Genomic DNA, 13,653 nt, shown 5'->3' with positions numbered 1-13,653 from the left:
CATTGCTGGCTGCCAGTACAGACTATTCTGCTGTCATGTGTCAGAAATCCTCCAATCAGGATTAATGTTTATGGTTGCTGATTGTCCTCTCTGCAGGGTCGCAGGGAAAGGTCCCACAAACCCCCGGGGATCTTCTCATATATTCTCTGGAGGATCTGAATACAAGTGACTTCAAGAGATTTAGAAACAAATTGTCTGATTTCTCCTATGGAGATAAACGTCCCATCCCCCGAGGAAAACTAGAAAATGCAGACTGTATCGACACCAAGGACATCCTGATAAAAACATATGGAGAAGAAGAGGCTCTGAATGTTACCAGTGACGTCTTTACACTGATCAGTCTGATGGGACCCGCAAATGACCTCAAGGAGAGGAGAGCACAAAATGGTGAGTTCCCATCTGTAATGACCATTTCCTACCAATTCCTGATCAATATCTGTGTGGGTAAGAACTAGGAATGTCACCCAGAGAAAGCCAGTGACCAATCAGGAGCTTCCAACCACATCCCACTAACAGTATGCTCATATGGGACCTCAGAACTGGTTCTTTATCCTGGGGGGCCACACATCTGCATACCTTTCTTTGTGCTGGAAGAGCAATGCACAGAGACTAGGATCCCACCAAGAGCCCCGGGGATCGTATACTAATGATCGGGACTCCCGGTTCCCTGTCACATGATCGATGTGATATCCTCTGATTGCCAGTCATAGTAATGAGTGTCTGTGCAGCTCACCGCTGTGTTTTCTTTATTTTCTAAATGGAGAGAAAGATACATTGTATACATACTGGATCTATTATATAATACATTGTATACATACAGGATCCATTATATAATACATTGTATACATACAGGATCCATCATATAATACATTGTATACATACAGGATCCATTATATAATACATTGTATACATACAGGATCCATCATATAATACATTGTATACATACAGGATCCATTATATAATACATTGTATACATACAGGATCCATTATATAATACATTGTATACATACAGGATATATTATATAATACATTGTATACATACAGGATCCATTATATAATACATTGTATATATACAAGATATATTATATAATACATTGTATGTGTACAAGATATATTATATAATACATTGTGTTATTTCTAATAAAGAAAAAAAATAGCTAGATGAAGGTTTGTTCCGGGTCAGTGCCAGATTTTGTTTTAGGGTCAAAGGTCAGAGGTTGTGTTAGAGGTCAGGGTTAGTGTAATTTGGGTAGGTTTAAAAAAAAAAAAAAAAAAAAAAAACATTTTCTAAAGTGGTGTCAGTGTCAGTTTTTAAGGTAGGATAAAAAAGCAAAATGTGCGCTATGTTTTTAGGCCGTACTACAGGTACAAACAACAACTAACATTTGTTTTACTATTTTGTACCAGTGTTACCAAAATCAGCCCAATTTATCCTGAAATGAATCCGGTATAATCCTCCTGGATACACAATGTAGTTGGGATACAAATTTACTAACAAGGGTCAAAGTTGCAAAATTGTGCTCAGGCATTAACATTAGTTTTCCCCCCAGTCACTAAGGGGTTAAACAATCTTTACTGAGGGAGTTTACAGAATAAAATACAATTGGGTATAAAATTGTGGATGAAGGAAAAGGCTACAGAGTTCAGGAACAATGTAAAAGGGAAGCAGAGTAACACTTCTCCAGGATGCCGGCAGTCAGTCACCATAACACAATGACATCACTCAGCATGCCGAGCAGAGCAATACAATCACAGCCACTTGTCTATTATACAGAACCTCTATATTTATAGCTGTATTCCTAGGAGACCCTCATGATTGTTGCTCGGGGTTCTGAGCCTTGTGCCCCATGCATCCTTCTGAACCAGTGCTGTGTCTTCGCCTAGACCAGTGATGGCGAACCTTGGCACCCCAGATGTTTTGGAACTACATTTCCCATGATGCTCATGCACTCTGCAGTGTAGTTGAGCATCATGGGAAATGTAGTTCCAAAACATCTGGGGTGCCAAGGTTCGCCATCACTGGCCTAGACTGACAAGTTCCAGGCCTAAGGCGGCACTTTGGGGGAGCGGCAGCCATGCCCCCCGCACAAACCCCCCCCTGCTCCAGAGTCAGCTCATTCAATGAGAATTTGACAGAACACCAGAGTTGCTGGCTGCAGCGTTCTGAGAGCGCCTCTCTCTCATACAGCGTGTGGTGACAGTTCCCTTCTCCTCTCCCTCCTCCTCTCTACACAGACGGGAGAGCAGTGGGAGAGATGGTCAGTTTTTCTGCCTGTGTTGTGACCCCCAGGTGCACATGGAGCCCTCGGATGCACTTGGAGCCCTCGGGTGCACATGGGGCCCTCGGGTGAACATGGGGCCCTCGGGTGAACATGGGGCCCTCGGGTGAACATGGGGCCCTCGGGTGAACATGGGGCCCTCGGGTGCACATGGGGCCCTCGGGTGAACATGGGGCCCTCGGGTGAACATGGGGCCCTCGGGTGAACATGGGGCCCTCGGGTGAACATGGAGCCCTCGGGTGAACATGGTGCCCTCGAGTGAACATGGAGCCCTCGGGTGAACATGGAGCCCTCGGTTAGGGTTGCCACCTTTTCTTCAAGCCAAACCCGAACACTTTCACGGCACATGGCAATTTTTTTGTACTACACTCTATAGGATTTTAAAATACCTGGGACACCTTTTTGGTTACTCAAAGAGAGTAGTAATGAGGTGTGCTATGGTGAACAGTGGCTGTGGCCAAATTGCATTAACGGAGGGGACTTGGTTAAACAAAAGCATTTGTGTACCCAAAAAATGATTTGATTAATAAAATAAATGTCAGTTAAAATATGAAACTAGCCTACCTCAAAAGTGGACACTGTCAGCCAGTAGGGCAGTGGACGTTGTCAGTAGGGCAGTGGACGGTGTCAGTAGGGCAGTGGACGGTGTCAGTAGGGCAGTGGACGGTGTCAGTAGAGCAGTGGACGGTGTCAGTAGGGCAGTGGACGGTGTCAGTAGGGCAGTGGACGGTGTCAGTAGGGCAGTGGACGTTGTCAGTAGGGCAGTGGACGTTGTCAGTAGGGCAGTGGACGTTGTCAGTAGGGCAGTGGACGGTGTCAGTAGGGCAGTGGACATTGTCAGTCGGGCAGTGGACATTGTCAGTCGGGCAGTGGACATTGTCAGTAGGGCAGTGGACGGTGTCAGTAGGACAGTGGACGGTGTCAGTAGGGCAGTGGAAAGTAACAGATTATATATCAGACAGTGCCTGTGCCCCCCAATAGAGACCTCCATTACAGCGAGACAAAAAACCCTTACCTTCCGTTGCAAAGATGTGTGTGTGTGTGAACCTGTTAGCCCCCTACACACGGTCGGACATTCTGCCAACCAAATCCGTCAGATTTTGTTCGAGACTGTTGCATACACACGGTCGGAAAAAGTTGTCGAAAAATCCGATCTTTCAGAACGTGAGGACGTAATTTCGTTACGATGGGACTACGTTCAGGCTAGTAGCCAATAGCTTTGATGTAGGAATTTGATCTGAGCATGCGTGGCACTTTGTCCGATCGGAATTCTCTACACATGATCGGAGTATGTCTGATCGGACCAGTTTGTCGGAAAATATTTCCAACAAGTTGGAAAATTTGGTCCGACGGATATTCCGACGGAAACAGTCCGATGCATACCACACACAGTCGGATTATCTGACAACACGGTCCGATAGGACACATTCCGACGGATTCTCCGACCGTGTGTACGGGGGCTTAGGAGGCGGAGTCTGTAATATCATGCTTTCTCCTGCAAAAGCCTCCCTGATTGCTAGGACACCAGTTCAGTAGCCCTCCATTCACTGTCTCTAGTGGCATCAATGCTGGCAGCTGGGTGGGAGAAAGAGAGCACACAGACAGTGCAGTGTGACCCAGGTGCAGGACATTGGAGCGGGGGAAGAAGGGAGGTGCATGCTGTTTGTGGGTAGCTGACAGAGTAGCAAGGGGTAGCTGACAGAGTAGCAGGGGTTAGCTGACAGAGTAGCAGGGGTTAGCTGACAGAGTAGCAGGGGTTAGCTGACAGAGTAGCAGGGGTTAGCTGACAGAGTAGCAGGGGTTAGCTGACAGAGTAGCAGGGGTTAGCTGACAGAGGAGCAGGGGGTTGCTGACAGTGGAGCAGGGGGTAGCTGACAGTGGAGCGGGGGTAGCTGACAGGGGAGCTGACAGGGGAGCAGGGGGTAGCTGACAGGGGAGCGGGGGTAGCTGACAGTGGAGCAGGGGGTAGCCGACAGTGGAGCAGGGGGTAGCCGACAGTGGAGCAGGGGGTAGCCGACAGTGGAGCAGGGGGTAGCCGACAGTGGAGCAGGGGGTAGCCGACAGTGGAGCAGGGGGTAGCCGACAGTGGAGCAGGGGGTAGCCGACAGTGGAGCAGGGGGTAGCCGACAGTGGAGCAGGGGGTAGCCGACAGTGGAGCAGGGGTAGCTGACAGTGGAGCAGGGGGTAGCTGACAGAGGGGGGTAGCTGACGGAGGAGGGGGTGGCTGATGGAGGAGGGGGGTGGACAGAGAGGAGGGAGCTGGACAGAGGAGGGAGCAGACAGAGGAGGGGGGCTGACAGAGGAGGGGGGCTGACAGAAGAGGGGGGCTGACAGAAGAGGGGGGCTGACAGAAGAGGGGGGCTGACAGAAGAGGGGGGCTGACAGAAGAGGGGGGCTGACCGAAGAGGGGGGCTGACCGAAGAGGGGGGCTGACCGAAGAGGGGGGCTGGCAGAGAGGAGGGGGGCTGACACAGAGGAGGGGGCTAACAGACAAGGGTGGGCAACAGAGAGCAGGGGGTGGCCGACAGAGGAGGGGGTGGACAGAAGAGGGGGGCTGACAGAGAGGAGGGCTGGCAAAGGAGGGGATGGCTGACAGAGGAGGGGGGTGGACAGAGAGGAGGGGGCTGATAGAGGAGGGGGCTAACAGAGAGGAGGGGGTGGACAGAAGAGAGGGGCTGACAGAGAGGAGTTCTGACAGAGGAGGGGATGGCTGACAGAGGAGGGGGTGGACAGAGAGGAGGGAGCTGACAGAAGAGGGGGGCTGACAGAGGAGGGGGGCTGACAGAGAGGAGGGGAGCTGACAAAGAGGAGGGGGGCTGGCTTGATGCTGGGAGAAGAGAGCTACAGTGATCTGCAGCATTCAGGATTCATTAGCCTAGCGCTGCATTGACAGGGGCGAGAGGGACTGGCCCAGGACTGACTCACCACTGTCATCATTCACCATTGGCAGTGAAACTGCCAAAAATCATTAGCCTTGCTCCACAGGGGAAGGAGGGGGCACCAGGGGAGCATGCTGCTGGCGGGAGAGAGCACATTTAGGTCAGGCTGCATTTGCCGATCGACATTAGCACACTGGTGGGGGGAGAGGTGGGCAAAGGAGAACGCTCACCACTGAAGCCACACAGGACAGGAGCCGTCAGGGGGGCAGGTGCTGCTGAAGAGTGTGCATCCAGCAACAGGGGGGTCGCACTGCTGTAGGGACACAGGACGGAGTGCAGTCTCAGCTACAGGAGCGGAGGGGGGGCTATGCTGCTGGTGGGCTCGAGGTATGGACATGCACCTCCCACATTGTCTGGAGCCTATGCTGCTGTGTCCGGGTTTCAAGAGGAGAGAAACCTGGGCACAGCTGTCAAAACCTGGACTGTCCGGGTCATTCCCGTACAGGTGGCAACCCTACCTCGGTTGCACATGGGGCCCTCGGGTGCGCATGGAGCCCTACGGGTGCGCATGGAGCCCTCAGATTGTGGCTTCAGCAGAGGACTCGGCTACTGTGTACATTCTGCAAATCTGACCTGTCTGGGGGGGTGAGAGGAAATCCTCACTGGGTCTCCTTGTAATCCTCATACCTTATCTGGGCTCCAACTTCCCCACTTTGTCTCTCCTGGTATCTGGAATAGAGACTCTCTAGTAATGAACCCTCTGTGTCCTTGCTGCGGGAGAAGTCTGCTTTTCTTTTCTTCTCTGCTTCAGCCCAGGTTCACACCAGTGCGATCAGACATGGCATGCGATTCACACCCGCACCCGCGGTGCCGATCACATGCCATGTCTGTGAGATGCGAGTTCAGGTGTACAATTGTATGGCTGAACTCGCATTGGATTAGCACAGAAAATAGTTCAGGGACTTGTTTTGCCTGCACTAGAATCAGATCACACGAGTGTTCTCTCCTATGCGATCCGATTCCTGTGCGAGTTAATAGTTCGCACTGTGATCTGAGAACTAAACTGGGGGTGTCATTAACATTGTATTGACACCCACAGCGGTTCGCAGAGGGCGGTGTGAACTGCCCACGAGAGAGATACAAGGCGGTAACTGGAGCTGGAATCGCATGGATTCTCACATCACATCAGTGTGAACCCGGCTTAATGAAGACGTGTACCCAATAAAGCAAAATAACGCCTGAAAAAAGCCTCAGCTGCAAACCCCGTGTAAAAGTCAGAGTGCTTCCACACCGGGGGGCGCTGCGCTGGCGTCACAAAGTCCTGCCAGCAGCTTCTTTGTAGTGGTGTAGGAGCGGCAAAGCGCAGCTGCAGTGATGTTTTGTAGGTGGATTTAATGCTTTTTTGGCCTCTAGCAGGTGTGAAAACCGCCCCGCTAGTGGCCAAATAGTGCAACTTAAACTATGGTATAGCAGCGCTAAAAACAGTGTTGTAAATCTTTTTAGCGCCGCTTTACTGCCGACGCTCGGGCGCTTCCAATGTGAAAGGGCTAGAAATGGTTAAGGCTGCACTCATACCTGAGCGTATTTTTTTCATGCAGGAAGTCGCACATTTTTACCACAATTTTTGCTGCGATTTTGTACAGGTCAAAAGGTCACAATGTAAAAAGCAGAAAAAACCTGTAATCTGCCTGTAAAGAAGTTTGTGTACTTTTTTGAGCTCTGGCTCTGTTCACATCTAGGCATTTTTGGGCGTTTATTTTCTCTCAGCCTCAGTTCTAAAAGCGCCCAACAAGACAAATTCCATTCATTTCAATGGCCCCTGTTCACATCTGAGCTTTCTGTCACCTAAAGCAAAATGCCCATCACTCAGAAAAGTACATGTGTTTATTTTTCGGCAGATTACCAGCGTTTTAAATTCTTTTACATTGGTGACCTTTTGACACAAAATCTTGGCAAAAATAGCGCAACTTTCTGCCAGAAAACAATACACTCGGGTGTGAATGCGACCTCAGGTGTTATACTAAAGGCGACAAAACGCTCAAATGTGAACAGGGGCCATTTAAATGAATGGGATTTTGCTTGTTGGGCATTTTTCAGGCATCTTTGATGGCGTTTTATGAGCTGAAAATGCTGAGGTGTGAATGCAGCCGGACTATTTACAGCTCAACATCTGCAGGCCGGTGCTTCTGGTAAAAAAATGGCACGCACACTAGAGGCTGGCCAATCAGAGTACACGCACACTAGATGCTGGGAAATCAGAGTACACGCACACTAGAGGCTGGGAAATCAGAGTACACGCACATTAGAGGCTGGAAGATCAGAGTACACGCACACTAGAGGCTGTAAAATCAGAGTGCACGCACACTAGAGGCTGGAAGATCAGAGTACACGCACACTAGATGCTGGGAAATCAGAGTATATGCACACTAGAGGCTGGCCAATCAGAGTGCACGCACACTAGAGGCTGAAAGATCAGAGTACACGCACACTAGATGCTGGGAAATTAGAATACACGCACACTAGAGGCTGGCCAATCAGAGTACACGCACACTAGAGGCTGGCCAATCAGAGTACACGCACACTAGAGGCTGGCCAATCAGAGTACACGCACACTAGAGGCTGTAAAATCAGAGTGCACGCACACTAGAGGCTGGGAAATCAGAGTACACGCACACTAGAGGCTGGTCAATCAGAGTACACGCACACTAGAGGCTGTAAAATCAGAGTGCACGCACACTAGAGGCTGGAAGATCAGAGTACACGCACACTAGAGGCTGGGAAATCGGAGTACACGCAGACTAGAGGCTGGGAAATCGGAGTACACACAGACTAGAGGCTGGGAAATCGGAGTACACGCAGACTAGAGGCTGGGAAATCGGAGTACACACAGACTAGAGGCTGGGAAATCGGAGTACACGCAGACTAGAGGCTGGGAAATCGGAGTACACGCAGACTAGAGGCTGGGAAATCGGAGTACATGCAGACTAGAGGCTGGGAAATCGGAGTACATGCACACTAGAGGCTGGGAAGTCAGAGTACACGCACTGGTGAGGCTGCATTGATGGGCACTAGTGAAGCTGCACTTGGTACCCACTTTAAGCCCACAATCACATTGGGCCGTTTTGGCATGTCAAATTGGCGGCTATTGCTGACAATGACACAGTTCGAATCGGTGCAATGCCAACTTTTCGGAGCCACAACGATTCCCAAAATTAGTTCCTGTACTGCTTTTGGAGACTTTGGGGGTGATTTAAATAAACATTTGTGCACGAGCCCACACAGATGTCTGTCAGATCGTCCCTGAGAGTCGGACTGCATTACCGGTTTCAAACCCTCCCTAATGTGAACCTAGGCCTAATGTACAGAGAGGAAGAGGTGGAGCCTAAAGAGGAAGGGGTGTGCTTTACAGATGACAGGACAGGTCTTAAACATGAAGGGGTGTGGCATCGACAGGAAGGGGTGGGTCATATTTAAATTTGGGGGTGCATGAGTTTAGTCAGCCCTAGGGCAGCACAAAATATAAATATACCACTGACCTGAACCTCCATCAGAAAGAGGAGTCAAGGCTCCCTACATAGAGAATTGGGGGCTTTTCTGGTCCCCACCATGGTCACATGTGTCTGCAATGTGCTGAGATGTTACCAGACAAAGACTCTCCCATCCCCTGGAGGAGGAGAGACTCCAATCTACAGAGGGTTGGTGGGATGATGGTGTCTGGGAGGATCTGCTACACTAATAACTCTCTTAGTTATTATTTTATACATTTCAGAGGTTTGTCAGGACTAATCACTTCCCTAATCTTATTTCCAGCCAAACTGAAGAAGACGACACATAGCAAAACATTATCAGGTTAGTAGGACATCCACTTTTCATATGAAATCTCTTCTGGATGAACATTTTGTTATTATTGTAGTCCAGATTAGTGGTGGGACTGCCAGGGTCACAAAGATTGCACTTAAGAAAGGGCCCTGGCATTCTGCCACTGTAGGGGGCCCAAGATGGCAGGAAGGGGGCCACTGCAGAACATGGACTCAGTTCACACTGCTGTGATCCCAAAGTTGTGCAACTTGCTTGCAATTTCCTTGTGACTTGTTTACAATTTTGTGATTTGACATTGTAGTCTATGCTGCTCAAATCACACCAACACCATAGAAAAGTATTCCCTTTTCTTTGTTGCTTTGACTTTAGTCACATTCATGAGGACAGCACCCATTGAAATGAATGTGTTTTGACTTGTCATGCGGCTTTGTATTGAAAGTCACATGATAAGTTGCAGCAGTCTGAAACAGGGCTTATAAAGGCCCCCACTACAGGAACAAGCGGAAAGGGCCATGGGCTGAAAAAAGGGCCTCTGCCTCAGAGAGAAGAGCCTCAGCCTTGGGGGAAGGGCTCCCGAGACCAGAAGAAAGGGCCTGAGACTGATGGAAAGGGTCCCAGCAGTCAGGAGGTGCTCTTTATAGTTTCTTGCACCAGAGCCCTGTAGGTTCTATTCATGCCTCTGGTCTGGATGGTGTGTCCATAGTTTGGATGCTGCCACAGCCCTCCCGTATTTCATGGGATATCTTCTTTTAGAGTTCCATTCTTCAGGTTTATGGTTAGAATACAATATTCCCAACTCTGTCTTATAAATACTATTTCATGTGTGTATGAGGAATAAAATATTCTCTTTTCTCTCATAAAGACTTCAGTAAGGAACACAGAGAGTCTGAGAAACAGAGGTTCCAGAGGATTCCAGAATATAATTCCCGTATGGGGGAGAATGTTCATCTACAGGAAAGATTCACCAAGTTATTGATGATAAACGGACCCCAGAATAAAGAGGGAAAAGAAGAAGAAATAAGGAGTTCAGGCAGAAGACATCTACAGATCATGGAGAAAAGATCCCCAACCACAATCCAGGCCCTCTTTGACCCTGATAAATGTGGGTTCATCCCTAAGATTGTGGTGTTACAAGGACCTGCTGGGATTGGAAAAACAATGACCTCCAGGAAGATCATGCTGGACTGGGCCTCTGGGGATCTCTACCGAGACAAGTTTGATTTTGTGTTTTGTCTGAGCTGTAGAGAATTCAACACCATCCCTGAAAACATAAGTCTTGTGGGACTTTTATCCAGAACCTGCAGACTGAGTTCAGATGACCTGGTGTCTATTCTGAAGGATCCTGGAAGTCAGAGAAAACTTCTCACCATAGTTGATGGGTTTGATGAACTGAGGTGGACTCTGGAGGAGAAATCTGAGGGTTGTCCTGACATTTCTATGGAAACCCACAAAGAAATAATTCTCCAAAGCTTGCTCAGGGGACATGTTCTCCCAGAATCTTCTCTGATCATCACCACAAGGTCACTGGCCATGGAGAAACTTAACACATTCATCAAGGATTCTCGCAATGTGGAAATCCAGGGATTTACAAGGGACGATCGAGAGGAATATGTCCATAAATTCTATGGAAATAAAGAAGATGCAGACAAGGTTCTCAGTATAATAAAAGACAATGACGTTGTGTACACCATGTGTGCCGTCCCCATCACATGCTGGATTGTCTGCACTGTAATGAAACAAGAAATAAGAAAAGATTTGGATGTAATTCAGTGTAAGACAACGACTTCAATTTATCTTCTCTACCTGGAGGTTTTACTAACCCATCACAGCAAGAAGGAGCAGTCTGTACACCGGAAACAAACCTGTCTGAAGAAGCTGTGTGCTCTAGCCAATCAGGGGGTTCTGAACCGACAAATCTTATTTGAGAAGAAAGATCTAGAAAGACATGGACTTTCTCTGGATGAGGTGGAGTCTGTATTTCTGAATGAGAACATCTTTCATTGGGACGTCCGTCACCAGACCTGCTACAGCTTCATCCACCTGAGTGTACAGGAGTTCCTTGCTGCTCTCTATTATGGGATGGATGATGGTTGGTTTGGATTTAGGAAACGTATTTTCCACCCGAAGATCTGTAAAGGGAAATCACTCCGTGACCTCAGATCACATTCCTCACATTTATCATTATCTGTACAATTCCTGTTTGGTCTCTTAAATGAAAATCAGGTGAAGACATTCTCAGAGGTCACAGGAATCTCCATCTCACTCCGAGCCAAACCTGCAATGAGAAGATGGGCCATGAAGGGCATCAATCAGACTTTATATACTCAGACCATCTCCTGTCTGTATGAGACTCAGGATGAGGACTTCATTAGGAGAGTCATGTCGGGTTGTACAGATTTGAAGCTGTGCGGCTCACATACTGATCACTTGTGGATAGACAGGAATTATTCCAAGCAGCTGAGCTATTGCTTGAAGTCTTTGAAGAGAGAAAGTTTTCAGTCTTTACATTTTGTATATCTCACTGTGGATCCAGAGTGCCAGAAACTTCTATCTCCATTCCTACACAGGAGTCAGTATGTCGGGTAAGTGAGTGTGAGGATATCCTAACTGAATTCAGAGAATGGGCAGGAACCTGCATACAGTATAACGGTGATTATCAGACATGTTCTCCATCTACCACACTTGTTAGAAGTCCTGGGAACTCACACTTTCCTCAGCCCTAAGCCCTGCTTCACACTACAGCAATTTTCCAGCGACATTCTGATGACATGTAAAGTCGCAGGTCAGGTGAAAACACAAAGATTTTATTGGGCGTTGTCTTAATTGCTGCGATTTGAGTCACTGCAACAAAAGAAAATACTTCCTGCACTACTTTTGTGTGATTCTTGTGCTGCACGACTCCCATAGACTTCAATGTAAAATCACCAGAAAGTCGCACATTTGTCTGAATCTTTAAGACTTTGCTGTGACTTCTGAGGCTTATTTACCCCCCACCTCTCCTCCCTGGCCATCCTTGCTGCCTAAAATCTTCCTCCAATCACATCCCAGTCACACCTGAGCGTAGAGGAAACGCACATTCCCACTTCCATTATTTGTGTATTTTTCATGTGTAATCACACATTGTGTATAGGGAGCCCATTCACTGGAATGTTCTGCCCGACATGCAACAAACACCCCAAAGTAGCTCAAGAATCTTCTCAGTCATGGAGCGTCATGCATCTTGGCAGCAAAACATGCGTCTGATAACTGTGATTGGGGTGTCATTAACAATCAGCCGACATTCATATCTGCGTGTTTCCGAATACGAGACGACCCACACAGGAAATGTGCGCTTTTCATATGTCTGAAAAATGCACAGCAACTCACACCACGCATGCGCAGATGTAAATGAATGGTAACACAAAAGCAATGCTCCTTGTTGTGCGTTTTTGAAACATACAGCAAAGCGCATGTATTCTTGCGTCTGCCGTGCATTCAAATATGTACAGAAGCAAATGAATAATAACACAAGTGTGACGCACATTGTCGCACATTTATGAAACGCACAGCAAAGCATGGATTTTCTTGCAGGTTGCTGTGCAGTTGGAAATGTACAGATGTGAATGAATGGAAACGTATTTACAACTGACGGCAACCCATAAGAAAACGCATGCTTTTCTGCGTGTTTTGTGTGACAATGCACATCACACTTGTGTTACCATTCATCTGCATCTTCATGTTTCTGAACGCACGCCAACCCGTAAGAAAACGCATGCTTTGCTGTGCATTTTGATAATGTGTGACAACACACGCTGCACTTGTGATACCATTCATTGGCGTCTGAACATTTCTGAATGCCCAGCAACCTGCAGGAAAACGCATGCTTTGCCACACGTTTTGGAAGCATGCATCACGCTCACCTTGCCATCTTTGCAGTACAAGCGCTACGCACGGTCGCAGCGCATTTCTGAAACGTGCGGCAAAGCACACAATTTCTGGCGGTTGATGTGCATTCAGAATCATGCAGATGTAAATGCAGCCTGATTGTTAATGACGCCCCAATCACGGTTATCAGATGCATGTTTTGTCATGTGATAAAACACGCTATAAACACGGATCATCAAAGTCACATAGGAATGCTTCTCAGTAAAGTCACTTTGAAGTCGCACCTGGTCGCCGGGAAGTTGTAGAGCAAAGTCAAGCTGGAAGTGGCTGCGACTTTCATGTTGTGCTGTGTGAACCAGAGCTAAATGGTGGTTCCCACATATCACCTTCTACACAACTTCTGGTAACAATCACATCATTTACATCGCATTAACCCTTTCCCTGCCCCCAATTATACCATTTATCACACAGAACATTTGGAGGGAAAGCTTCATGTTCAGAGATGTGGGGGAGGGAAATAATGTCAGGGGTGTGACATCATCATCCCAACATTGGAGGGGCCAATTGTCTGCAGAAGTGGGCGGAGATGGGAATGTCTGGACTGCATTTTATATCTGGAACCAAAGTGGTGTTCCAGGATTTTCCAGAAGCTGAATGGAGACCCCTGTGTAGGAAGGCCGGAGACCCAGTATACATATCAGGGGCCTCCTTTAAGTTTTGTCTGGAGTGTGACTTCAAAGACCACTCATAGCCACCAATGAGAAGTCCTCATCAGGTCCAGTATGAGGCTGTAGAGCCGGAGGGAAGGCAGC

The 13,653-nt window shown here is 48.1% G+C and overlaps 1 protein-coding gene across 3 annotated transcripts in view; it reads left to right on the top strand.

Annotated features, from left to right (window-relative positions):
- The window catches only part of LOC143963524 (NACHT, LRR and PYD domains-containing protein 3-like), a 121,117-nt gene that overhangs the window by 36,716 nt on the left and 70,748 nt on the right, over nucleotides 1–13,653 (top strand). For 2 of the 3 annotated variants that reach the window (XM_077473196.1, XM_077473195.1), the window contains exons 3-4: nucleotides 8,969–9,007; nucleotides 9,840–11,559. In XM_077473196.1, the coding sequence (XP_077329322.1) occupies nucleotides 8,969–9,007; nucleotides 9,840–11,559 (1,759 nt within the window). Of the gene's footprint in view, nucleotides 1–96; nucleotides 388–8,968; nucleotides 9,008–9,839; nucleotides 11,560–13,653 lie in introns of all 3 variants that reach the window. The other variant, XM_077473194.1, reaches the window with a different exon arrangement.

The sequence above is a fragment of the Lithobates pipiens genome, unplaced genomic scaffold (genome assembly GCF_037356315.1).
Source record: "Lithobates pipiens isolate NorthernLeopardFrog02 unplaced genomic scaffold, aLitPip1_a1.2 Scaffold_8, whole genome shotgun sequence".
In the NCBI taxonomy this organism is placed as follows: domain Eukaryota; kingdom Metazoa; phylum Chordata; class Amphibia; order Anura; family Ranidae; genus Lithobates; species Lithobates pipiens.
The sequence above is the reverse complement of the archived record's forward strand: the minus strand, read 5'-3'. Positions and strand labels throughout refer to the sequence as shown.